This window comes from Peromyscus californicus, unplaced genomic scaffold (assembly GCF_007827085.1).
Source record: "Peromyscus californicus insignis strain IS unplaced genomic scaffold, ASM782708v3 Scaffold_14__1_contigs__length_90479793_seg_2, whole genome shotgun sequence".
NCBI lineage: Eukaryota > Metazoa > Chordata > Mammalia > Rodentia > Cricetidae > Peromyscus > Peromyscus californicus.
In genome coordinates this window covers 30,778,335-30,803,619 of record NW_026294436.1, presented here as the reverse complement: position 1 = coordinate 30,803,619, position 25,285 = coordinate 30,778,335, and the positions used below count along the sequence as shown (strand labels likewise).

Sequence of the window (25,285 nt, the reverse complement as noted above, 5' to 3'; positions counted from 1 at the left end):
AACTTAAGACAATTTACTAAACCTAAATAAAATTATAGCTTTAAAAGAGCAAAAATAAGCTGCTAATGTTTGATAACATGCCTTGCCACAAGACATTTTAGGTCCTAAGGGAAATGACAGCACCATTCGCATTAGCTGAAGTTTCTTTCTGCAAGCTCGAAAGGGAAGTTGAACTGTGGTAATACCGGTTTTTATCTTGAAGGCCAAAAGTGGTTTTGAGAATGTGTGCTATCATTTCCTTCAACAACTCAGTACAGAACCAATCTTGAGTTCCTCATTTCTACACTTGCAGAGGCAGAAACACAGCTCACTTTCTTTCCTGGTCTTTTCTCCTTCTGTGAGCCCCGTGGAACGCCTCAGAACAGTGTTTTATTCACCATGTGTAACTATGAAATAGCATTCATCGGTGGCAGAGAGACGGACTAAGTGCATCTGACATCTCTTGATCGTTGGGACAGAATATGGAAATGTCACTGGTTTTCTTTTCTCAATTAAACATGTGTGAATCAAAGGAGAAAACTTTTTTCAAACTAATGCATGGGTCAGGAAAAGAAGAAACAAGCATCGAAGCCAAAATCAGGTAAAATTAGAGATGTTTAGGTCAACCTAGTACTTTAAAAAGCATGGTTAAGGAATATTTGTTAGCTCTGACTTTGTAGATACTTTGTTCAAATATATTGATTGAATGCTGCAAATGAGGACAGGAGCATTTTTATATTTTTAAATTACTGGGAATAAACACATGTTTAGTCTAATTTAACTTCATTTTTTAAAAGGTTTACAATTTTAGCCACACCAAAGCATTAAAATAGCAATTAATAGAACAGACCCTCAAATACTTGTTTGTCGAAGTACAAAAGAATTGTATGTGGTGTGCTCTATGCTAATTCCTCTATTTGCTGTTTAAATAAAATGAATAAGTAAAAGAAGGTCTTTTTCTGAATGGAGGTGGGTGTTTATCAATTCCAAATTTTGGGGGGAGGTTGAATAAGACTTCTGTGACATCAGAATGATCCTGAATGTATTATTGTTTTTACAGAGCTAAAGAGAAAAGAAATAGGCTGAGTCTTCTCCTGCAGAGGCCTGACTTCCATGGGGAGACTCACACCAGCAGATCTGCCCTTCTGGCCAAAGAAGCAAGGTGGGGACCATCAATTCCCTTGTGAGCATAGTTTTCTGGTTCTATAATTCATGATTAAGGGAAAAGGAAATAGAGTAAATATGGTATTGGAAATGAAATAGTAACATGAACACAGTGCAGCATTTCGTTTCCCAAAACAAAGAATAGTTCTAAGATTCAACCACTTTCATAACCCAAATCAAATAATTAGAACTTTCAAATGTGTCCTCTCATAATTAATGGTCCTGACCATTTTAAATGATATCCTTTATAGCCCATTAATTGATGAAGTTTTATTTTGTTTAAATACTGTAAACTTGTCACCAGAAAAGTTGACTTATCTATTTCCTTAGATTAAGAACATATCTTATGGATGGCAGCAAGAAATACACAAATAAAGGAAGTGTTGTAATTTGGTTAAGCATTTTTCTTAACTCAAAAAATAAAAATAGCCATATATATTATCAAATAGTTATTTAAATTTTGAATGTGTCTAGTTAAAGATACAAAACCATTTCCCTTTCTGTTTTATTGGCCTCTCCAATCATATCAAAAACAGCTTTTACCTTATCCCTTGAGACTTCACCAATCTTCATGCATTTAAAGGAAGAAGGAAGAAAGAAAGAAACAGACGGACAAAACCCAGCACCTTGTAGTTACAGATTCAAGGAAATTGCATTTAAAAAAAAGAAAGAAAGAAAGAAAGCCCTTGGAAAGATACTGTTTATGCTGTCTTATTTGCTGAATTTTTTGAAATGAAGTTTACCTGATCTCTGTCTCTGTCTATCTCTGTTTCTCGCTTTCTCTCAAAATGTCTTCTCTCTCTCTCTCTCTCTCTCTCTCTCTCTCTCTCTCTCTCTCTCTCTCTCTCTCTCTCTCTCACTTTCAACTTAACATATGACTACCTTTACTTAAAAACTAAAACAACTTTGACACTTTGGGGAAACCTGCAATGTTTCCTTGTTCAATGGGAAAATCAAAAAGAAAACTGAGTGCTGTTGAAGAGTCCACTGTCAGTTTGACTTGGGCTTAGAAAAGCAGAAGGAAAGAGACTGCGGGGGCGTCAGAGGCGAGCACAGGCTTCAGAGTCTCTGTGCTGCAGATGGATTCAGAAGGGAACGTGCTGCTCACTCCATCAAACATTTTGTTTTCTGCACAGAGTCTCCCACGAAGAAGCAGTGAAATGGGCTGAATCATTTGACAAACTGCTTTCTCATAGAGGTCAGTGGTGTTTTCACCAAACCCTCATTCCTTAATAAGATATTAAGATTAGATATCTGCAATTATCAAAGGCAAATCATCATCAGAGGTTTATATACAGTAAGTAATTTGCAGTAATCTGAGTTCTAGTCAATGGGGGTAACTAAGGAAAAGAGTAGGCAGCTAAAGGAAAACATATTTTTAATTTTCTTACTTATTCAGTTACTTATTGTTGGTGAAATCTTAGTCATTTCTTTATTCTCTAGTTAGCAACTACAACATTTATATTTCAAATTACTATTATTTTAAATTTCCTAATATTTGATAGAGAACTAGTTTTATTAAAAGTATATTTAATACATTAACCACATTATTTTATTCTTAATAATCAAAACCTTGAAGTAGCTTCTTTGACAGATATTTAAGGAACCCTCATGAAGATAGCTTTTTAAAGAAAATTCCTATAAATACCTATAGGTAGCTCTATAATACATCCATTTTTAATTGTTTCTTTTTTATTTTTGATATTATAATTACATTATCCCCCCTTTCCTCCTTACAAACACTCACATGTAGCTTTCGTTGCTCCTTTTCAATTTTATGACCTTGTTATGCGCATATTTATAGATCTATTTTAAGGCAGAATCTTATAGAGAAGTTAAGAATCAGGTGTTTATTAATGCTTAGCATTGTGCCCTACTTGGGGGAAGAGGCAGAGTTAGAACAGGCTTGATTCTTCAACCTTAAGTTTGGGTCGGGGCAGGCAGCCAGGATTGTACTTCAAATACCAGAATGCAAACTTTTTCTGAACGCTGTTTATTTTTCTCAAGTTTCAAAATCAACAATCTGCACTTCATATTTAATGGGAAAACACAGTTTTTATTTTCCTTACTGACCTGTTCAACAGAGAAAGTGAAACTTCATCAAGACTAGACACACAGGCATCCTGAGCTACAGCTTTTCTTTGTCTGCTCAATACTGTATCTTACTTTACTCTTTGAAACACCATCCCTTCCATGCTCCTTCCCCAGACTATTCCAAGAACAGAACAGGAGTACACTTCACTCTTAAGCATGGCAGACCCAGTGGGCTTCCCATCCTCAAGTGTGTGCTGGAAAAAATGTTTATCATGACCAGGGGAACTTGGAGAGGAAAGCAGATATTGGGCCTCTTTCATTACTAGGAAGAAGCAATTTCTCTTGTATTTTCTCATTTTCTAGCATATGCATAGTGCTGAATATATTCATTGTTTATTGGGAACATTTAAAATGATTTCTTCAGTGCCATACATGGTGTCGCACCTAATAATCCCAGTACCATGGAGCTGGAAACAGGAGGATCAGATTTAAGACCAGCCTCATTTACATAGTAGGTTTGAAGTTAGTCTGGGCTATGATAACCTGATTCAAACTCTTAAAATGTTTTCTTCTAATACTTTGATAAATGCAATAAGTTATTGTTCATCACCACTCCACTATATGTATAGAACATACAAGTCATTCTCTTCCAACATAAATAAATTTACACTCAATCCCTAACTTCTCTGTATCCTCTGTTTCATTGAACCACTTTTAGTCTTGTTTATTCTCTATATTCTACTTTCAATTTCTATTAGTGTGTGGTGACCCCAACTCTAACTTTTACTTCTATGAAATAAACTTGTTTATATTCCACATGAAGCCTCTGCCTTTATACCTGAATTACTCAACATGACATCTTCCCATTTCACCCATATCACCACCCATATTAGAAGACTACATCCTATTTGTGGAGATACATAATTTTCCATTCTGAAGGCATATCATGCTTTCTTATGCATTCACCTGTCGATGCATACCTAAGCTAACTCTGTACCTTAAACACTGTATGTAAGGTCATCTTCACTTTTTTTGCTGTCAATATTTTACTTTAGGCATATACAGTTTCCTTCATAATTTCAACTTACCAAGTATTTCCTTTTAGAATTTTCTTTCAGTTAACATTTTGTACACTAGTCTTTAGTCTCTATTAATGAAAATTATCTTAAAGAAAGATTATTCTTTGTAACTGAGTGATGATTTGTTAGAAGTATCCATATATGGCTTCATCTGTGGAGCCTCACAGGAACATGAACCCTGAAAAATATTAAGTGCCTATATACTAAAACTAAATTTGTTTCTAGAGAAGTTCTGCAGGATCTCCTCTGAGATGTGAGATATTTTTGAAACATAAATGGCTGTATAGTCTTAGTTGTGCTCTATAATCTCTTTGGCTTTCAGCGCCCACATGTAAACTTAGAATTTTTTTTATTTCCCAAAGCAGCAGATTCAATGGCATGATGAATAAGAGACTAACAAAGAGTAGCAGCTATACAAATACAAATGACTGCTTCTGTAGTAAATTATAGTTACCACTTTAAAACAATCTTTTTTTTTTATTTCCAGTAGGTTATAAACTAGACAACCAAGAGAAAAGGGGTTGAAATTTCAATTGGAAGTGGTGTTTAAACTGGATTTATTACTCTAATTAACAACCTGCTATATAACAACTCCATCATGTCCTCATCATACAAAGTGAAGAAATACTAGGACATGGATTAGTCCTCATCTCACATTCTGTAATTCTCATTTACAAGCACTGAAAACCAAATAGACTAAATTTTTTCCCTAGTGATGGAAATATGAATAAGCTTTAAACTACCCACAAGTTAAGGTAAAAGAATGTGATGTGAATTTAAACAATTCATCACTTACCTACTTGTATATTAAAATCACATCTTACAACCAAAGTACTAAATAGTTATAATAAATTCACAAATTATGTTACTAGTTTTACTTTACTGATTCAATTATTTTTTGTTGCAATGATAATTGTAAAACTAAACTATGAAACTTGAAATAATTACCTAAAATACTCTTGATTACAATATTGAACTTAGTCCATTTCTAGTAATTTGGCACTGTGGAGGATAAAAGAATTTAGATGAATAGTTGAAAAGTGTTCCTATGGAAAAATGCATGCACACATACACAGACATTTCAACAAAGACCCAGATACTTTAAGTTTTATATAATTTCCCTGGGATTAAATGGGTTGGTTACTCAAGTTTAGTATACCATATCTGTATAAAAGTACAAAACATTAAATTTAGTCAAACAGGAAATTAAGTTACATATCAAATGAGATGCAATAGAAATCAGATTACATTATTTCATAAAATGAGCTCCAGCATAGACTTACTAGGAGTAGTGGTTTTATCAATACAATCACAGAATAAGCAGTGTTGACTCTATTTTCAGAGGGTTCATAGAAGTTCCAATCAAGCAGGCAGTCTAGGCTTGAGAGTTTACATTTCTGACTGATTCAGCAAATCAAAAAAGTATTTCTTTATTGCAGCATGTAACTCAAAATGGGGAGAGTTAAAAAAAAATGACAGACAAGATCCACCCATTAGAGTAAAACAGGAAAGTACCTGGATTTCCCTTATCCCAAAGAAAGCAGAGCATCGAAGAGGTGTTTGGATAATTATCATCTTAAAATTTGTTTATATTTATTTATTTTATTATTTATGTGTATGAGTGTTTTGCCTTTGTGCAAGTATGTATACCACATGTGTAAGAATAGGACTTCCATTCCCTGGATCTGGAGTTAAAGATGATTTGAGCCTCCATGTGGGTACTAGTAACCAAACCTGGGTCCTCTGCAAGAGCTGCCAGTTTTCTGAAATGCTGAGCCAACTCTACAGCCCAATTTTGATGCATTTCTTATTCACAGTTTAATTTTAAAATTAAATTGAAACACATAGAAAAGTTAAATCCAATGAAATGTGCATTTGGTAAGGACTTTAGTTATTATATAAAAATAGTTTCATTAATGTTATTATGCATCATGTTAATATAAGGTATTAGCGGCAGGAAAAATCAAATGCAGAGGATATGAAAACAATGTGTGAGCATCAAAACCTTCCATAAATACAAATACGTTCTAAAATAAACTTCTATTCAAATGAACGTAATGATATATTGCAATTTTTAACACAACAGAATCCAATTTTTGTTCCTTATTTGTTTCTATGACAATACTCAGAAATTTTTATTTTAAATCTTTATGTCTTGGAAATTTGTTTGAAGTTGAAAATGAATCATAAAAATGTAATTTAAATGCATGGATTTATTAATTTACAAATGCTGTTTAGCAAATCAAAATGTATTCATGTATCAAAAAATACTATCAGAGTGTAGTCATTAATTTCAAATTACATGGACCGCCTTTATAGAAGTGAGACTTATCACGATGAATTTGAATATTATATGTGAGATAATGCAAAGGAAACGTGTATATTATACACATACATACATATATATGTTGATATATACATATATTTAGAGAAACATATATATGTACATATATATGTTTAGAAAAAGCCAGAATTTTGACATGATACAAAAAAGCAAGCAGCTCAGGTAATAATGAACAAAACATTGAAAAATCAATTTGAGGACATGCTTTTGGAAACTCTTACATTGGAAAGCTACCTCTGATGGACAGAAAGGTGGAATCTCATCAGTTGGGTACCTATGAGTACTTCTCAAATAAAAACCTATATACTGAGGTAAGGACCATGTTGGAAGGAAATTCGATGATCTTGCTGAAGTACTGATTGTGTGCATATACTTTAGAATGGGAAGGTGAAAAATAAAAGGATGAGCCAACAATATCTAGGTTTTCTCTGTATTAAGTGGAAGATCCTGTTCCTGTTTTAGAAGAGAAGTGGAAGATAAGGCATGTAGAGAGTAACAGGTCACTGTTAGAGACTGTTTAGTTGACATAAAACCTTATCATCAGTTTTTCAGTTTTGTAGGCTCATATCTAGAATATGTAAGTGACTCTGGCATATAGATAGACAAGTTGCAAACTCTCACAGGGGGATTTGAAAGAGAATGGTACCTTCTGTGAAAGGCATCTCTACCAATTACTAATATTTAACAGCTTATTTTAACTGCCCTCTTTCCTAGTCACTACAAACATTCACAATGTATTTAACTCTTTTCATTATGATTAGTTTATTGCAGACCTTTATACCTTTAGTTGTGGCTCTAATAAGTATTTTGTTGAAGATCGCTTGTAATATTAAGGATAAGAACAGAATATGTCAGTCATTACTCTTTGGATTTAAAGATTTAAACTATGGAAAATGCTAGCTGCAGACTCTGAGTAGGGGCAGGAAAGAAACCATGCTTCACTTTAGGGGAAGGAAATGACTGTCTCTCCTTATACTTTACATTTTGTGGTTTTTCAAGTTATTCTTTAAATTTCAATTTCTACAAGTTTTCCGTACAATAAGGGGCTCAAAATTCCACAGAGTTCATTTCTGACTCAGGATAACCAACATCAACAGTTTTGTAATCTAGCTAAAGGTTAGAAATTTTAAAATTCCATCTTTAATTAAAAATTGACCACATGCTTTAATCATTATTGCAGAGGAATCCATGTACTTTATGGTAGCTCAGACCTCTGAAGTCAAATATTAAAGGAGAAACTATTCAATATGATACTTAGGATTTTATACTGTACCTAGGCTTCCAACTTTAGAGTTTCTTGACTTGTTTCATTTGGTTTCTTGGCATCTGAAAAATACTACAACAGATGCAGGAGGTTCAATTTAGAAACATTGAATTATAAGAATTTCATGTTTGTATGACACATGGAGTCAGCTTCTTTCAAGCACTTGTGGTAGCTGCACTCACCATGTCTGCCTTGTAGAGGGGGGCTTGGGATGTGGCCGCCTCTGAGGAAGAAGTGTTTCCATGGTGGTCTACTCATTGCCATCCAGACTAAGAGGAATGGAATGTTCAAAGTTACTGACTATGCTTGCATATAATTTTTAAACAAAATTTATTTAAATTTAAAACAAATGACTTTTTTCTTACATTGTTCACTCCTTTTCTAAGTTAGTATGTGTCATTGTTATATTATTATCTCACCAAAGCCATTCACTTAAGTGACCATGTCATGATCTCATAGCACACCCAGCCAGGACTTTCCTTGACATCATTGCCGCTTAGCTTTGAATGTTTATACCAGCTCAAGACCAATCAAGGAGACAAGGAACTTTTGCATATTGTAACAGAGAATAATGGCTGACAGAGACAAACTGCCTTCTTTGTGACCCAATGAAAGACTATTTGTAAAATAATAGTGATGATCTTTTTCTAGACTACTTCCACTTAAAGGTAATGCAGGTTGATTCCCTCTGCTACTCCAAACAGAACAAATGACTCTTAAATTTCCCTTTCTTATTCTTAGTACACATCTGTCTGTTCTGTCTGCTAATATCCATATGAATCAATTGGTATTCTTTCATTGTCTTCATGGACACTTATTGGCTAAAGTCATATAATATTACATAAAATAGCCCTGAGTTTAATCTCCCATGCCCTCTTCTTTCCAAGCAAATTAGGTGTCTGACATCCACTTCATCTATAAGCACATAGGGTTTAATCACGCAAGTTTTTTTTATGAAAATAAATAAATCCATAACAACAAAAGGAATATAACAGTGTTTCAAGTTCTCAGCAATTACTCAGAACTTTTGTTATAACTAATATTACTGCATTTGAATGCCTAACACAGACCTCAAGTTCATACTAGGTGTTTTTCAATTAAAATGGATCAAAGATTATTTTCCATTTAATAAAATGTTTAGATATATGATCCATGGCAATTCTTTTTAGGTATAATTATAAATATGTTGTTGTAATTGAAAACTATTAATATGGAAAGCAATGGCTGTGTTCTGAAATGAAGACAATTATTGATTAACTGATACCATCAGTGCTTCGTGTTCAGTCTGTTTCTCCATGACAAACAAACAAAGACAATTTGAAACAAAATGCATTAACCATTTACTGAGGTCAGAGTAACTGCTCAAAACTCAAATGAACAAACATTTCAATTCTTATTTCCAAAAGAGATATGACTAGAATAGAAAAGTGTATTGGTACAATATGACAGGCGCTTGATTTTTTTTTTTTACCAACTTTGCTTCCATTTATATTTAAATTATGACAAAAGAATAAGTGAGTACAAGAAACAAAAAACCTTTTTATTACACAAGAGAATAGATAGGAAATGTGACATAAACAGAACAATCCCCAGTGATAGATTTTTTTTAATAACTGCAGAAGGTACATTTTCATATGAATATTCTGTAGTTTTATCATTGAAATTATCTGGAAATGTTCTCAAAATCGTTTTTAGTTTTGACTCCAATTATTTTCTAACATATATTTGAAAAGCTTCTACAGAAATTGAGTTTGTCAAAACTATTCAGTTGAGTATATCACCACATTGAGCTTCAATAAGAAATAAGAATTTTGTCAGAAAACACAAAGACCCTGGGTGTTCTGACAGTACTCATTAGAGACAAATGAAGATGACAAACTACTTTAAGAATCAAGTTTAAGAAAAACGGAAATTGATTTGAAAGAAATGTCCAAATATTTTACAAATTCGAAAAAGGAAGGAAGTATGGGGGAAAAAGCAGTCACTTTCCTTAGTGCCAAATATTTGTTACTAGCTCCTGAAGATGTTTGCTCATTAATTGGCTGGTTTGTAGACTCATTGACTGGTTGGCTGGTTTTATTTTACCCCCGATCAGAGGCTGGGGGTAAAGGCCTTGACCTCAGTTCTAGCCATTTGCTTCTCAGGTTGTTCTTGTGCAGTGGCTTTCCTTTTACGGGATAGACATGCCCCACACTTCAAACTCAGCTTTAACTTAGCAGTTATAAAGTGTTCTTCACCTTTCACTTCTTTTCTTTCAAGTTCATTATAGCACAAGATGGAGACCAAGAAAGACAAAGAATTGCAGCAACAGATGAAACCATAAAGCTATGGTTTTAGTCATACAGATAAAAATGGAAGAACTTTCCCTCTGTTAACAACCAGTAGCTGAACAATGTTTATGTCACTTGCTTTTAAAGTTATCACCTTGCTTTCCTCTGTCATCTGAAGTGTTGAAAGAATGTTGCAGTTTGGTGCTTGCTAATTAGAGGAAGAACCCCTTGGACAACAGTAGTGACACAAACTTTTGCATAGAAGTTCAGGGACTAGGATTCAGGTAAGGGAAAGAATTCAAGTAAGAATGCATTCAAGAAATATCATGCAGCAGGTCCAACATGCTAGTGAACTGAAGTAAAAGCGAGACTTCTGGTTGCTGATTCTGTTAGTTCATTTTGATAGCAGTTAAGATTTAGAAATCTTTAGGCCAGAGATCAGTGAGTTTTGCTATGGAAACGTATATTTTTCCATATTTGGACATAATGTACTATTCATAAAAATTCTTCCAGGAATCTTGTCCATTTCTTTTTCCCTTGAATATTTTGGGAAAAGCACATTGCCCAGTATGAAAAATAAACCTGTAAAATAATATACTGACTGAGCTAACAAAACAAAAGGAACAACCAAATATCACTCCTTTGAGCCTGCTGGCTGCTTCTCTGTGGTCAGTTTGCTGACTCATTCAGAAAACGCTGGGCAGTCAGTCTGCAAATGGCAGTTGTTTTTGAGCTGACAAGTCCCACCGCACGAAAAGACTGCGTGTGCCTTCTACAAGTTGCTAGTGGTTTCAAGATGTCTCCTCAGGGTATTTTAGTCGGGCATTTCATTTCCTCCATACATTTTCATTAATATGGAATTCCCAATATTGGCCATTCAAGATCCTTTTGCTACAGAAAAGCAGAACCTTGCTTGCCCGTTGAAATCTCAGTTCAAGAAGTACAGAAAGTATGTCACATTTTTGTCATGAGTTTGGGCAGCCTTCCACTGTTCTAATGCTTAGCGATGTTGCAGTTTTCCTGGTCTTTCTCTGATTACTGATTTCTTACAACTCTAATATACTAGAAAGGTTAATTACAACAGAAAATGTGATCACACAATGTGTCATGACACTACAGATGGATTCTATGTGTTGGAAAAATAAACGTGGATACACAAAACATAATCTGGGGGTTTGTTTCCTGTTGTTGCTATATCAACTTTCCAAATTAATGGTAACTTAATCCCAAATCCATTCTGACAATTCTGTAGTTGAGAAGTTTAGTATAGGTGCCATAACGATAAAAATCAAAGTGTCATTAGGCCATCACTTTTCCTGGAGGATCTAAGGGAAAATCTCTTTATCACTCATTTGGGTCATTGACCAATTATTCACAGTTTCATACTAAGATATTTGCTCTTTTCCTGAAAACAAAGGGAAATCTCACCTTTGAGAATTCAACACATTACTTGGTTCTTATCTGCCATCTCCCAGCTTCAAAGGCAAAAGCAGAGATACAAATTTGTTCCTTATCCTGTCTCCTCCACGTTTAAAGACTCTTGACTAGCGTGCATCTACCTAGTTTCTCTTCCCACCTCACATCCTTAACAAAGTCAAACCTTCAGGGTTCCTTTGTTTATGTCAGGTTACATATCTCCAGATAATAGAATTTTTGAATCACTTAAGATCAAACCCAGGGACTTGTATGTGACAAGCAGAGCTCTATCACATACTAACCAGTCCTAAAATATAAACTGTATGAAAACTATTATACTCATCCTATAGTTCAGATCATAATGTGTCAGGATAACCTTCCTTGTGCACTTGGAATGCATTTGATAGGCTGTTCTATAACTGTCAGTTATATTGATTTAACGAACAATTTATATGTGTAAGTTTTGTGTATTGTAATTGTCTACTCAATTATAACTTGTTTTATAGTTCTTATATTTATGATGACTGAACATTTAATAATTATGAGATGGGAATATTCTTGATTTTGAAGTCATTTTAACTGACAAATATGGTATTTCATTCAGCTTTCCTGGGCTTAACTTCTGCCTTGCATACATCCTTTATCTTCATCATCTTGATTTGTATACAGTGGCTCTGTTTAGTCCATTTGAACATGACATCATTGATAGAGATGTAATTTTATCTCATGTCTTACTATTTATCTTTACTCTGCTATTATTAGTAAAACAAAGCCCTCCTGTTCCACGTAGTTTAATAGCCATTTTTATATTTCTTTCTATGTATGATAATAGTCTACATACTAAACTATTGAATTCAAATGCCTAGAATACTTTTAACATAGTATGCAATTAAGATGGAAGCAGATGCTGACCCACAGTGAATTATTAGGTGGAGCTTGAGGAATGCTGCAGAAGAGGGGGAGAAGGTTTGTAGGAGCCAGAGGGGTAAAGGACACCACAAGAAAACTCAGAGAATCAGAATCAACTGACCTGGACTCACAGGGGCTCTCAGAGACTGAATTGACAATCAGGGAGCCTTCATGGGACTTACCTAGGTACTCTGAATATATGTTGTGATTGTGTAGCTTGATCCTGTTGTGGGACTCTTTAACAGTGGGAACAGGGATTGTCTCCAACTTTTACTGGCATTCAAACTAAGATAAGACAAAATCTAAAAGCAGTTTTAATTTGCATTTTCCTGATGGCTAAGGATAGTGAATAATTTAAAAGTATTTCTTAGTTGTTTGTGTTTCTTCTTCTGAGAATTCTCTGTTCAGATGTGTAGCCTACTTTTTAACTCAGTTGTTTATTTTCTTGGGGTTATTTTTTTTTTTTTTTTGTGTGTGTGTGTGTGTGTGTGTGTGTGTGTGTGTGTGTGTGTGTTCTTTGTGTATGCTTAAAACTAACCTTCTGCCAGATGTGCTGATGACAAAGATTTTCCCCCATCCTGTAGGCCACCTCTTAATTCAATGAACAGTTTCTTCTGCAGTTTACTAGATTTTTAATATCATGTTCTCCCAAATGTTGATTACTGGTCCCATTCCCTTGGTGACTGAGTCTAGTTATAAAGTCCTTACCTGAACCTAAATCCTATACTATACATCCTACTCTTTCTTCTAGAGTTTTCTGGTCTAATAATGAGATATTTGAGCATTTGGAATTGATATTCGTTCAGCTTTTTTTATAAGGTCTACTTTCACTCTTCTACATGGAGATACCCAGTTTTCCCAACACCATTTCTTAAAGGTGCTGTCTTTTCTCCAGTACATATTTTTGGCGTCTTTGTCAAAACTCAAGTAGTGTGCATAGATTTATCCCTGGCTCATCAATTGCATTCAGTTGGTCCATGTGCTTTTTTCCCCATAGTATTATGCTATTTTTACAACTATGCCTCTCTGGTACAATTTAAATCATGCATGGCGATACCTTCATCAGCATTTCTTAGTGTTCAGGGTTGTTTCGAATATCCAGGGCCATTTTGTGGGTAAGATTGTTTTTATTTTTAACTCCTCTGAAGAATTGCATTGGGATTTTGATGCGAATTTCATTGAACCAAAGGTTTCTCAGAGAATGGTGGCCATTTTCTCAATATTCATCATACCATTCCATTAACACAGGAGATTTCTCCATCTCTTGGTGTCTTCTTCAATTTATTTCCTTCTATTTTTGAAGTCCTGATTGGATAGGTCTTTTATTTCCTTTCTTAGGTTTATTTCAACGTGTGTTAGGCTATTAGGATTGAAACTGATTCCCTGAGGTGTTTCTAATTGTGCTTGTCTTTGACATATAGGATGGATACTGATTTGGGTTGGTCAATTTTGTCATCTAGTCTCTTTGATAGAAAAGTTTATCACTTCCAAAAATAATTTGTTGACATTATTGGAATATTTTATTTGTAAGATTATGTCATCTCTAGGTAGAGATTCTTTGACATCTTTCTTTCATTTTTTATCCCTTTTATCTTCTTATCTTATTGCTTTGAGCATTATATTGAATAAAAATGTTATAAGTGAGCACCCTTAATTTATTCCTGATCTTAGAAGAAATGGTTCAAGTGTTTCTTTATTTAAAATGATGGTGTTTATTACTTTGTTATAGATAGACTTCATTATGTTAAGATATGTTCATATTTAGTATCTCCACGATTTTTACCATGGAGGTTGAGTTTTGGGAAATGCCTTTGTTGCATCAACTTGAGTATTGGTTTGCATATTTTAAACCAACTCTGCCTCATAGGGAAGAAGACAATTTGATCATGGTACATGTTTGTTTGGATGGTTCTTGAACTTGGTTTTCACTTATTTTTTTTTAACAATTTTTGAATCTACGTTCATTGGGGAGATTAGTCTATAAAACACTGCTTTATAGATTTTCATATGGCTCCATCTTTATCTTGGTTTGTAAGGTTCAGTCTTTATCTGGTTTATCACAGCTCTGTCTTTATCTGGTTTCTTCGTATCCAGGTAAAGTCTGATTTGTAAAAAGAATTTAGAAGTTGTCTTACATAAGGTTTCTATTGCTGTGACAAATGACCATGACAAGAAAGCAAGTTGTGGAAGAAAGGGTTTATTTGGCTTACACTTCTAGATCATAGTGCATCATTGAAGAAAGTTAGAATAGGACCTCAAGCAGGGCTACAACCTGGAGGTAGGCACGATGCAGAGGCCATGGAGGGAAGCTGCTTACTGATTTGCTTCACATGGCTTGCTCAGCCTGCCTTCTTACAGTACCAGGACTATCAGCCCAGGGATGGCACCAGCCACTAACGGCTGTGCCCCCTGCCCTCAATCTCTAATTGAGAAAAGGCCTTACAGATGGATCTCATGGAGGCATTTCCTCAACTTAGGCTCCTTTCTCTCTGATGACTCTAACTTGTGTCAAGTTGACATAGAATTAATACACAAATGCTCCTTCCTTCTCTATTTTATAGAATAATTTCAGTAAAATCAGTGTTAGTTCTTTGTGAAACTTTGGGCTGAATCCATCTGGCTCTAGAATTTCTTTAGTTGGGACATATTTAACTGCTGCTTCCATTGATGGTAATTGGTGTGTTTAAATAACTACATTATTTAATTTTGGTAGGTTGCATACCTCTAGAATGTCATCCATTTCTTTTATATTTTACAATTTATTGAAATAAAAAATTTTAAATATGTTTCAATGATTCATCAAATTTCCTTAGTGTCTGTTATAATGTCTCCCTATTTGTTGCCAATTAATTAATTTGAATCTTTTTTTATATTTCTTTTGGTAATTTGGGTAAGGATTTGTAAATTTTATTCACATTTAAAAGTCAACTCTTTGTTTTATTGATTCTTTTTATTAGTAGTTTTATTTCTATTTTATTATTTTTTGTCCTGACCTCTGTTACTTCTATGTGTGGTTTTCAGGATTGGCTTGTTATCATTTTTTGTTTGTGTTTGTTTCTTATTTTGATGCCTGAAGGTTTACCATCTGGTTGTTTATTTAATATCTCTCTGATTTTTCATTTTAATGTAGACACTTATTGTATTAACATCCCTTTTGAACTCTCTTTGCTGTACCCCATATATTTAAGTATGCTGTGGTTTTATTTTCATTTAATTGTAGAATGTATTTTATTCTCTTCTTGATTTCTGTAATTACCTATTCATCACTCAATAGTATATACTTTAATCTCTGTGGGTTTACATATTTTCTGTACCTTCCCTTGCTCTTGATTTCAAGTTCCATTCCACTTTGATCAGATAGAATGCAGGGTGTTGTTTCAATTTCTTATGTGTATTTTTGTGTTTTTAATCTCCTAGTATTTTAATATGTCATCTCTTTTAAAGAAGATTACATGGAGTTCTGAGGAGAATCTGTATTATTTTGTGTTTGGGTAGAATATTCTATAAATGTTTGTTAGGTGCATTTCACTTTTGATGTTTTGATATATTTTCCTAATAATTTTTATTTGAGGGGATTATAGTTTCCCTTCCCTTTCCTACTTCCTCAAAACCCTCCCATGTACTCCAAGTTATCTAATACTAAATGGTCAGTCCTGAAAATACAAATATAACTGTCATCATGAAGACTGAGCATGTAACATTTGTATATTTAGGAATATATGCATATATATGTACTGCATGTGACTATATGTATTGTTTGGTGTCTTAGTTAGGGTTTCTACTGTTATGAAGAACACCATGACCATGGCAAGTCTTATGAAGGAAAATATTTAATTGGGGCTGGCTTAAAGTTCAAAGGTTTACTCCATTATCATCATTGTAGGAAACATGGTGGTGTGCAGACAGATATACTGCTATAGAGGTAGCTTGGAGTTCTACATCTGTATCTGCAGGTGGCAGGAAGTGACAGTGCCACACTGGCCAGGCTTGAGCTACTGAGACCTCAAAGCACTAGAGGATGCAAAGACCTCTAGGGATGCACTTCCACCAACAAATTCACATCTCCTAATGGTGCCACTCCCTATGGACCTATGGTGGCCATTATGTTCAAACCACCACAGTCAGGGTTTCTATTGCTGTGAAGAGACACCATGACCATGGCCACTTTTATAAAGGAAAAAAAATTTAAATGTAACTGGCTTATAGTTTCTGAGGTTTGGTCCATTATTGTCATGACAGGAAGCATGGCAGCATACAGGCAGACATGGTGCTAGAGAAAGAACTGAGAGTTCTAAATCTGGATCGGTAGGCATCAGGATGAGAATGACATAATAGGGAGCCTTGAGCATCTGAGACCTCAAATCCTGCTCACTGTGACACCCTTCTCACAACAAGGCCACACCTATTCCAACAAGGCCACATCTCCTAATAGTGCCACTCCCTATAGGGTGCATTTTTATTCAAACCATCACATTTATATGTGTGTTTGAGCATGTGCATAAAAAAAGAAGAAAAAGAGGCTATGAATTTGAAAAGAAATATTTTAAAGGGAGAGTTAGTTCAGTATTATACACTTGTCTGTCCAAATGTCCAAATATGGCTTACAAGGCCTCTCCATGTAACAACCCACCTGTGACAAGAGAAATGAAAGAGTTTTTAACTGGGGTGTGAGACAAAATCCAAAGAAAATTTGTCAAAATACTTTCATTCCAACCCAAAAGTGATTTCCTCTAAGGAAGTTTATCTGAAAGTCCACATGAAGTATATTTCCTTTCTCTCAAGCTTCTACAATACAACTCCTATCCATGCAAGCAGTTTCAAATTTTTTTGCACTGATTACAAATGAAAACTTATGTTTAAAATACAATTGATCAACATATAGTGTATTTAATTTTTCATGTATTTTTGTGAAAATCTATAAACTCAGACTTATGATCCTCTTGTCTCTACCTCTTCAGCGTATCCCACTTACTAAAAGAAAACCAAGAAAAGATAGCATCAGGTGATAAGTAAGGACAGAATGAAGACACAAAGATATAAAGAGTCACAAATGATGACATAGACTGAACTGTATTGCTAATTTCAATTTTTTTCTTTTGTCATGAATAAATAAATAAAAATGCTGATTAATTGATTTTTCCCTTTTTCCAAATATATATTTTTTTCTCAAATAATATATCCTGATTATGGTTTCCCCTTCTACTCCTCCCACACACTCCCACATCCATGTTCTATCTCTCATTAGAAAACCAACAGGCTTCTATGTAGACAAATTTCTAAATGATCTTATTAAATAAAAAACATGGAGCCAGAAATTTGGGTGAAAGCCTTAAAGAGATCAAGGAAATATGGAAAGCTACCAGCCAACCTTACCTCACCAACTCTGCAGCTTCCAAATGTATGTGGCTTCCTGTCTACTAAGGCTTTATGACTTGCTTTTCTGCCCTCTCATTGACTCTCTTAACCCAGCTACCTCACTTCCTCTTCCTACACAGCTCTGTCACTTTCTGTCTGTTTGTACAGACCTCCAGGTCTCTATGGTTGGTACTGGGATTAAAGGTGTGGCTCTGTTCCCTAGTGTGGCCTTGAACACACAGAGGCCTGCTTGCTAAGTGATAGGATTAAGAGCATGTGCTACCACTGCCTGACTTCTTTGTTTACTTAAAATAGCTTGCTACCTCCTCTGATCTCCAGGCAAACTTTATTAAAGCACAAATAAAATATCACCATATTTCAGCACAAATAAAATATCACCACACTTCTAAATGATAATAATAAAATAATATATACTAAGATAAAACTAAAACAAACACATAGAAATTAGACAAAAGATAAAACTAAAACAAACACATAAAAATTAGATAAAAACAGAAAACAATATTAGCCCAAGAAAAAGCAAAAGAAACAGATAGAGATGGAGAGTCTTACTTGTTTTGTTACTCTGTGATCCCCATAAAAACACAAAACTGGAAGCCTTATATATACACAAAGTACCTGGAAGGCCAAAAAAAAAAAAAAAAAAAACAACCACAGGAAAAAAATTAAAACTATAAGATAAAATTTAAAAAGGAAACAAAGAACTTACAAAAATGCCATAGGGGTTATTTTGCTGTCTGTCTTCTGCTGAGTATGAAGCCTACCCTTAAGAGTGATTTGTTTCCTTAATAAGACATTCTTGGGGAAACTAAATATCCATCTGTAAGTGGTTATCAATTGGAGATGGCTTCTGGGTTAGGGATAGGGGCTTGTGTCCACGTCTTCTTTTAGTTCTGAAACCTCTGCAATGAGGGCCAATATAGTCCCTGTGCATGCTGCCTTGGTCTCTGTAAGTTCATAAGTGCATCAATCCTATTGATTTAGAGGATCTTGTTTCCTTGATGGCCTCCATTCCCTCCAGCTTCTGCACTTTTTCTACCTCCTCTTCCAACAGATTCCCTTATCCCTGAGGGGAGGCATTTGATAGAGCCATCCCCTTTAGCACAGAGTGTTCTAAGATCTCTCACTCTCTGCATAATGTCTGGCTGTGGGTCTCTGTATTTGTTCTCATCTGCTACAGGATGATGCTTCTCTGATGATGGCTGTGCAAGGTGCTGATCTAGGGGGTATAGCAGAATGTCATTATGTCTCGTTTTATTGCTACGTTCCTGTTGCAGACCATTAGTATTTCTTTTTACCCTAAATCCCTGGGCTATCTAGTCTCAACTTCTTGTTCACCCAAGCACTGTTGGATATTGGTTCCACATCACAGAGTGGAAAAGTAAGTTGATAAGTAAAATCAATTATTGGTTGGTTTCTTTTATAAGCTTTGTGCCACCATGGTACTAGCACATCTTGCAGGCAGAACACCATCGTAGATCAAAGGGTTTTGTGGGTGGTTTGGTGTTTACATTTCTCCTTTGGTAGCATGTGTTTTTTCTTCAGTGCAGCAGCTACCCCTAAATCTACTGCTGTTTCAGCTACTGACTGCCCTGCTGCTCAGGCAGAGGCAAGTCCACCGGAACTGCCTCTGCTGCTGCAGTCAAATGTAGTTTTTAACTAAGTCTTTAACCATTCTCTTTTACTAATAAAGACTCAGGAGCCAGATACTGGGGTGAAAGCCTGCTAGCTCAGAGAGGCTGAAAAGCAACCAGCTGAATTTCCTCTTTAGCCGACAACTCACATTCAAAATCCCTCCCTACTACTCCCTGTGTATTTCTCTATCCATTTTCTAGACTCCCTCTAACTTTCTATGACTACTTCTTGTCAACTAGTTGTTGGCTCTGCCTCTTGACCCAAAGTTTTACTTAATTAATACAAATTTAGGGTCACAGTGTGATCATGTATCCTACAACAGTAGCATGCAGAGCATACTCCTTCTGGTACCAAGAACACTAGCTAGTATGGGTAAAAGTTTTAGGTAGGCACTGACTCAACTTTTCCATATTCAATGTATTATGTAGGTGTTGTCTTCAACAATAGTGCCTTTCCATTTGACCCTCCCAATCCAGGCATTAACTTCAGTTAAAAAAAAAATCCCATAGACCAGAAAAAGAAAGAACAGCCAAAGTAGTTGAAAAAACAGAAGTTGAAAGTCAAAATGTCTTAGAGTTGAATCTAAAGTTTGTTACCTTTTACCTACAGAAGCTTTACATGGTTGAGCATAAATTACTGACAATGATCACAAATATTATCATCCTCATCATTGCTACCACTACCATCACCATCATAATGGAGTAGTTACCATGCACCAGCCACTTTTTTTTAGCACTTTGCATATGTCAACACATTTAATTCACTAGTTGGCCCTATTAGGTAGATATCATATTCTTAATTTTAAATGTTGAGAAACTTAATTGCATAAAGAAAAAATCCATTCAAGGACACATAGGAGGTAGGTGAACATAATATTGAGTCAAGGTAATTTTTTGCAACTTATTGACTATCCCAAACACTTATTAGAAACAGGGAAAAGGATAAAAATAGCCTCTTGTGTTTAAAAGTTTCCATGATATAGGTCAAGTTGCTACTTTACATATGTGTCTTATTATTTTAATTTTAAAATATATACTTCATACAATATTCAGAAGATAGTATTTGATTTTATATTCTTCAAAATTTTCACAACTACATAAAACTAAATGTACTTTATTTTATTCTCTTTCCATCACGGATTATTTCCTCCGAAGCATGTGAGAAGTCTCCTGGAATATGTGAGGCCTGAGCATTTAAGCCTGTTCATACTCAGGACTGGCAGGCAGTGTGCATTTGGTGGACAGACTTGGGAAAAAAAAGACCATGTAGAACTTGCAAATGTAGAGACAATGGAAAGAGAACTTGAGGGTCCCCAGTACAAGAAGCATGATCTGGTAGTGGGCAAAATAGAATCCACAAGAAAGACTTCAGAAGTTTACAGAATAATCCCTCTGAGACATGAATAGAAGAGATGTAAATTGTGCTGTGCAGGATGGTCCTTTTTACTCTTAGATTTAAGGATTTAGATCTAAGTATGAGTTAGCCTTATTTCATAAAAACGATGTCCTCCTTTCAATTTGCTTAAAGTTGTTTTATATGAAGCCCTCCACACATACTGGTTAAATATGTGGTGGGGCCATGTAGAATTAGAAGGAGAACAACTTTTACTATTAGTACTTGTGTATGCTTTAATATCAAGTAGGACTTTTTCCCACCATGACTGTTTCATAGTAACACAATATTATTTGTTTTTGGTAGATGGACTGGATGCTTTTACTAGATTTCTTAAAACTGAATTCAGTGAGGAAAACATTGAATTTTGGGTAGCCTGTGAAGATTTCAAGAAATGCAAGGAACCTCAACAAATCATCCTAAAAGCCAAAGCAATATATGAGAAGTTCATTAAGAATGATGCTCCCAAAGAGGTACAGTGATGATGAAAAACACATGTAACTCCTTAACATTTTCACAGGGTCTGTTTTCACCAAGGTGGCCACCTCATTCATTCCACCAGAGACCTCAAGATTTCATTAAAGTGAAACTGGTGAATTGCAGATGCCTACCAATTGACAGAATATAACATAATATTATCATAGGTGAATAGTATAAGGCCAATCTTCAGAGTTAGACCAGCAGTAAATAAAGTTGCAACATTCTGATCCTTTCTATAATCTGTATTAACTATATTAGCAGAAACACTACTTATTAGAAACTAAAGATTTCTGAATGTTAAATACCATGTAAAAATTATGTAGTACTTTACAAGGATATACTGAGCGAGCAGCATTAAAGGTGGTTAAAGGTGTTTATCTCCAAGCCAGAAGACCGGAGTTCAATGCCCAGCCCCCACCTGGTGGAAAAAGGGAACCAACTCTGCAAAGATGTTCTCTGATCTTCACACTATTCTGGGGCATGCATGTCCCCAAAATAATAAATATAATTGGAAAATAATTTTATCTTTTCTACCTACATGAAGTTTTGTTTGTCCAAAGGAATTACTTTATCAGTTTAGGGTAGGCTAAAACAAGATATTTAACAGACAAAGGATGTGACTCCACTTTGGCAGTATTTCAAGTGAAAAACAATTGTTCTTTATTTTGATTACAGCTAACTAAGTTGATCCTATGGTATAGTCGGTAAACTGACTATAGTTTAGCAGCTATTATTTGACTGCCCTAAAGAATTAAATGGTTTGATGTTTCTAGTCTGTATTCAATAGTAGTATTTCCACTTCCAGGGTAGAACAGATGCTCTGTCACTGTTCAACTACAAGTTATTACTATTGTTCTACATTTTGGTCATGAGACAGATACCTAAGATCATTCAAATTAAGGAAAGAAGAAAAGAAAACATTTTGTCTCATGTTTCAGAGGACATGTGGTCCTGTTGCTTTGGGCACTATAGCAAAATTCTATGTAATGGCAGAAATGGTATGGCAGATAAGCTTGCTTAATTTATAGTGGCTGGAAGTAAAGAGAGGAAGGCAGGACATGGGAGAAGACAGAAAGGGATCCAGGGAGAGAGATCAGAATTCCAGTATCCCCTCAAAGAAGGGCTTCAATAACCTAACTTCTTTCCACTACATCCTAAGGATTCCATCACTGTCCAATAGTGCCACAGGGTGGCAAACAAAACTTGATTATTATAATTATATTAACAACTCTCTGGGAAATTTTTAAAACCAAAGTTAGTACATAGTCTATAAAGTAATACACTCTACATGGATATGTTGCTCTAGGAAAGGGTGTTTGTTTAGTTATGTAAAAATATAGCAGATTATATGGTTACCCAAAAGTGGAACACAGGATAGCTTCCTGAAAATATAATATTAGTATCAGATACATCAACAAGAGTATGATTAAAAAAAGTTAAAGGATATTTTATGTTTAAGACACACTGATCTGTTGGCACATTTTTTTGCTTGTAGGGAAAAATAACATGACAGAAAAAGTAGCAACTTAAACAGAAAGGTCTTATTGATATCACAGCTGTGCCCCAAGCTTCTCATTCCCTATAACTTAAACACTTTCAACTTCTGAAACTTTAGCTCCCCACTGTGAAAACTGGTGAGTTAATGTGATGATCATAAGATAGCTACTATTGCATTTTTCAATTGTGCTATTAGAATAGGCATAACTATTAACAAAGAGATAGGAAGTGAGACACTAGCCTAGAATACACCACTGTATCCCTAGAACCTAGCAGAAAATACCCCAAGATTCAAACATGCCACAGCCCTTCAACATTGTAAGAGCATGAGATGTTCTCAAAGACATTGTATTGGTAGCATATAATTGTTCCTTTTTTCCTATTGATGCAGGTTAACCTTGATTTTCATACCAAGGAAGTAATTGCTAAGAGCATCACAGAGCCAACTCTCCAAAGTTTTGATCCAGCACAAAGCAGAGTCTATCAGCTCATGGAACAAGACAGCTATACACGCTTTCTAAAGTCTGAGATCTACTTACATTTGCTAGAAGGAAGACCTCAGAGACCAACCAATCTGAGGAGACGATCACGATCATTTACCTACAATGAGTTTCAAGATGTAAAGTCAGATGTTTCCATTTGGTTATGAGTAAAAGTAATGTTTCTTATTTTGATGGAAAATGTATACATCTACTTCTAAAATATAGCTTATGTATAGTAAGAAATGATCACACTTTTAAAATAAACCAAGTAAAACATTTTTAAAATGTAATAACTTTTATATTAAAATAATACTCAAGAGGCAGAGCCAGGAGGATCTCTGTGAGTTCGAGGCCAGCCTGGTCTACAAAGCGAGTTCCAGGAAAGGTGCAGCGCTACCCAGAGAAACCCTGTCTCGAAAAACCAAAAAAAATTAATAACAATTCATAGTCTATATTCATGAAAACCTATTTTGATATTCTACTCATAATAAAAAAACCTTTATTTCTTCAATAATCACCAGTAAAAAGATATCAGCAAAGCTTTGTAAAATGTTGAAGTATAATGTAAACTTTGCAGTTATGTCATAAATGTGTTTGGATTATTTTTCTAGGCATAAATAATGTACTTAAATAACTATATATCCATATGATATTGTACAGAATGATGGGTTGCAACATATAGAAATGATCCACTTCTTATAAAGTGGAAGTTTGGACATCTATTGTTGCATACTGATTCTGACTCCAGAATAGCTGTCTGTCACTTCCATATTTAAACCAGCAACAAGGGATCATATAAAGACACATTTCTCTCTACCGATTAAACAGGTTAATCATGACCCAGTTAGATATGTGAGACTAGACTTTGCAGTCATATCCACTGTAACTGGTGAACATCTTTCAATAGACAGAGCTACACCTCTGGACACTGGAGCAGGCTCATATTAATATATCTCTACACATCCACTAAATGGACAACATTGTCTCCTAGTAAATGAACATGCCACTGATGACACCAATCAGTGCCTGAATGATGATGACCACATGCTTTCACAGAAGTATGAATATCTCACATTTGGAATTTTAAAGTTAGGGTAGAAATTTAAAATGAGAAGCACTGAAAAAAGAAATCTAAAAACTTGACCACATTGGCATCTGCCAGTTCTGTTCTCTCATTATTATGTTCTTCTAATTCTTGTCTAATAATAAATTATTAAGTAAGATTATACTAATAAATATATGTCTCTATATTACAGAAATATTTAATTGCAATGTGTTACATGGTCTGTAAATGTCTGTATTAAAGATGGCATATTTTCAGATTATTAAAGGCTATCATTTTAGTTGAAGTGTAAAACAAATTCTACCATCTATAATAATAAACTGTTCAAACTTATCTATTAATGTCATTTATTTCACAAGATATTTTTCCCAACATCTCCATGTTCTTATCTTTGAATGACATTGAGATAGAAAAATCTTTTTAACTATTATGTCATTGATATTAAAGTTAATAATTTACACTTTAATTATGGAAACAAACTACTATATATTTCAAAGAGCCACTAGGAAGGTGATTCTTAATTTTTCTTAGGCTGATTTATACTTTTTATAGGAAACATATCTCTTCCATAGAATATAATTGTATTATATACTTAACTAAGATGACACATGCTTTCTATTCTGATTATGAAATTTATGGTTTGATTTTTACTAGCATTATTTTAGAAAATACATACACACAAGATAGATAGATAGATAGATGATAGATAGATAGATAGATAGATAGATAGATAGATAGATAGATAGAATTTATTTATTCAGAATTTACCAAGTAAGCTTTAAAATAGTCACAACAGCCAAATCGTACATGAGCCTGAGAAACTGGTACTCTGTCCTTGAGGCTGGGAGCCTCAGTGGGAGTAGTCTCAGAGCAGCTGTTATCACTAGGGTGCAACAGACTG

The 25,285-nt window shown here is 34.7% G+C and overlaps 1 protein-coding gene across 2 annotated transcripts; it reads left to right on the top strand.

The window, feature by feature from the left end:
• Positions 1-279: 279 nt before the first annotated feature.
• Positions 280-24,717, top strand: Rgs18 (regulator of G protein signaling 18). Of its 2 annotated transcripts, none has more exons than XM_052737126.1 (5): positions 280-580; positions 1,040-1,141; positions 2,280-2,341; positions 21,169-21,335; positions 23,231-24,717. In XM_052737126.1, exons 1-5 carry the CDS (start codon positions 462-464, stop codon positions 23,486-23,488), a joined length of 708 nt encoding a protein of 235 aa, XP_052593086.1. In that variant the 5' UTR covers positions 280-461; the 3' UTR covers positions 23,489-24,717. The 2 variants fall into 2 exon arrangements, with proteins under 2 accessions (XP_052593086.1, XP_052593084.1); XM_052737124.1 differs by having other exon boundaries at positions 1,040-1,162.
• Positions 24,718-25,285: the final 568 nt, after the last annotated feature.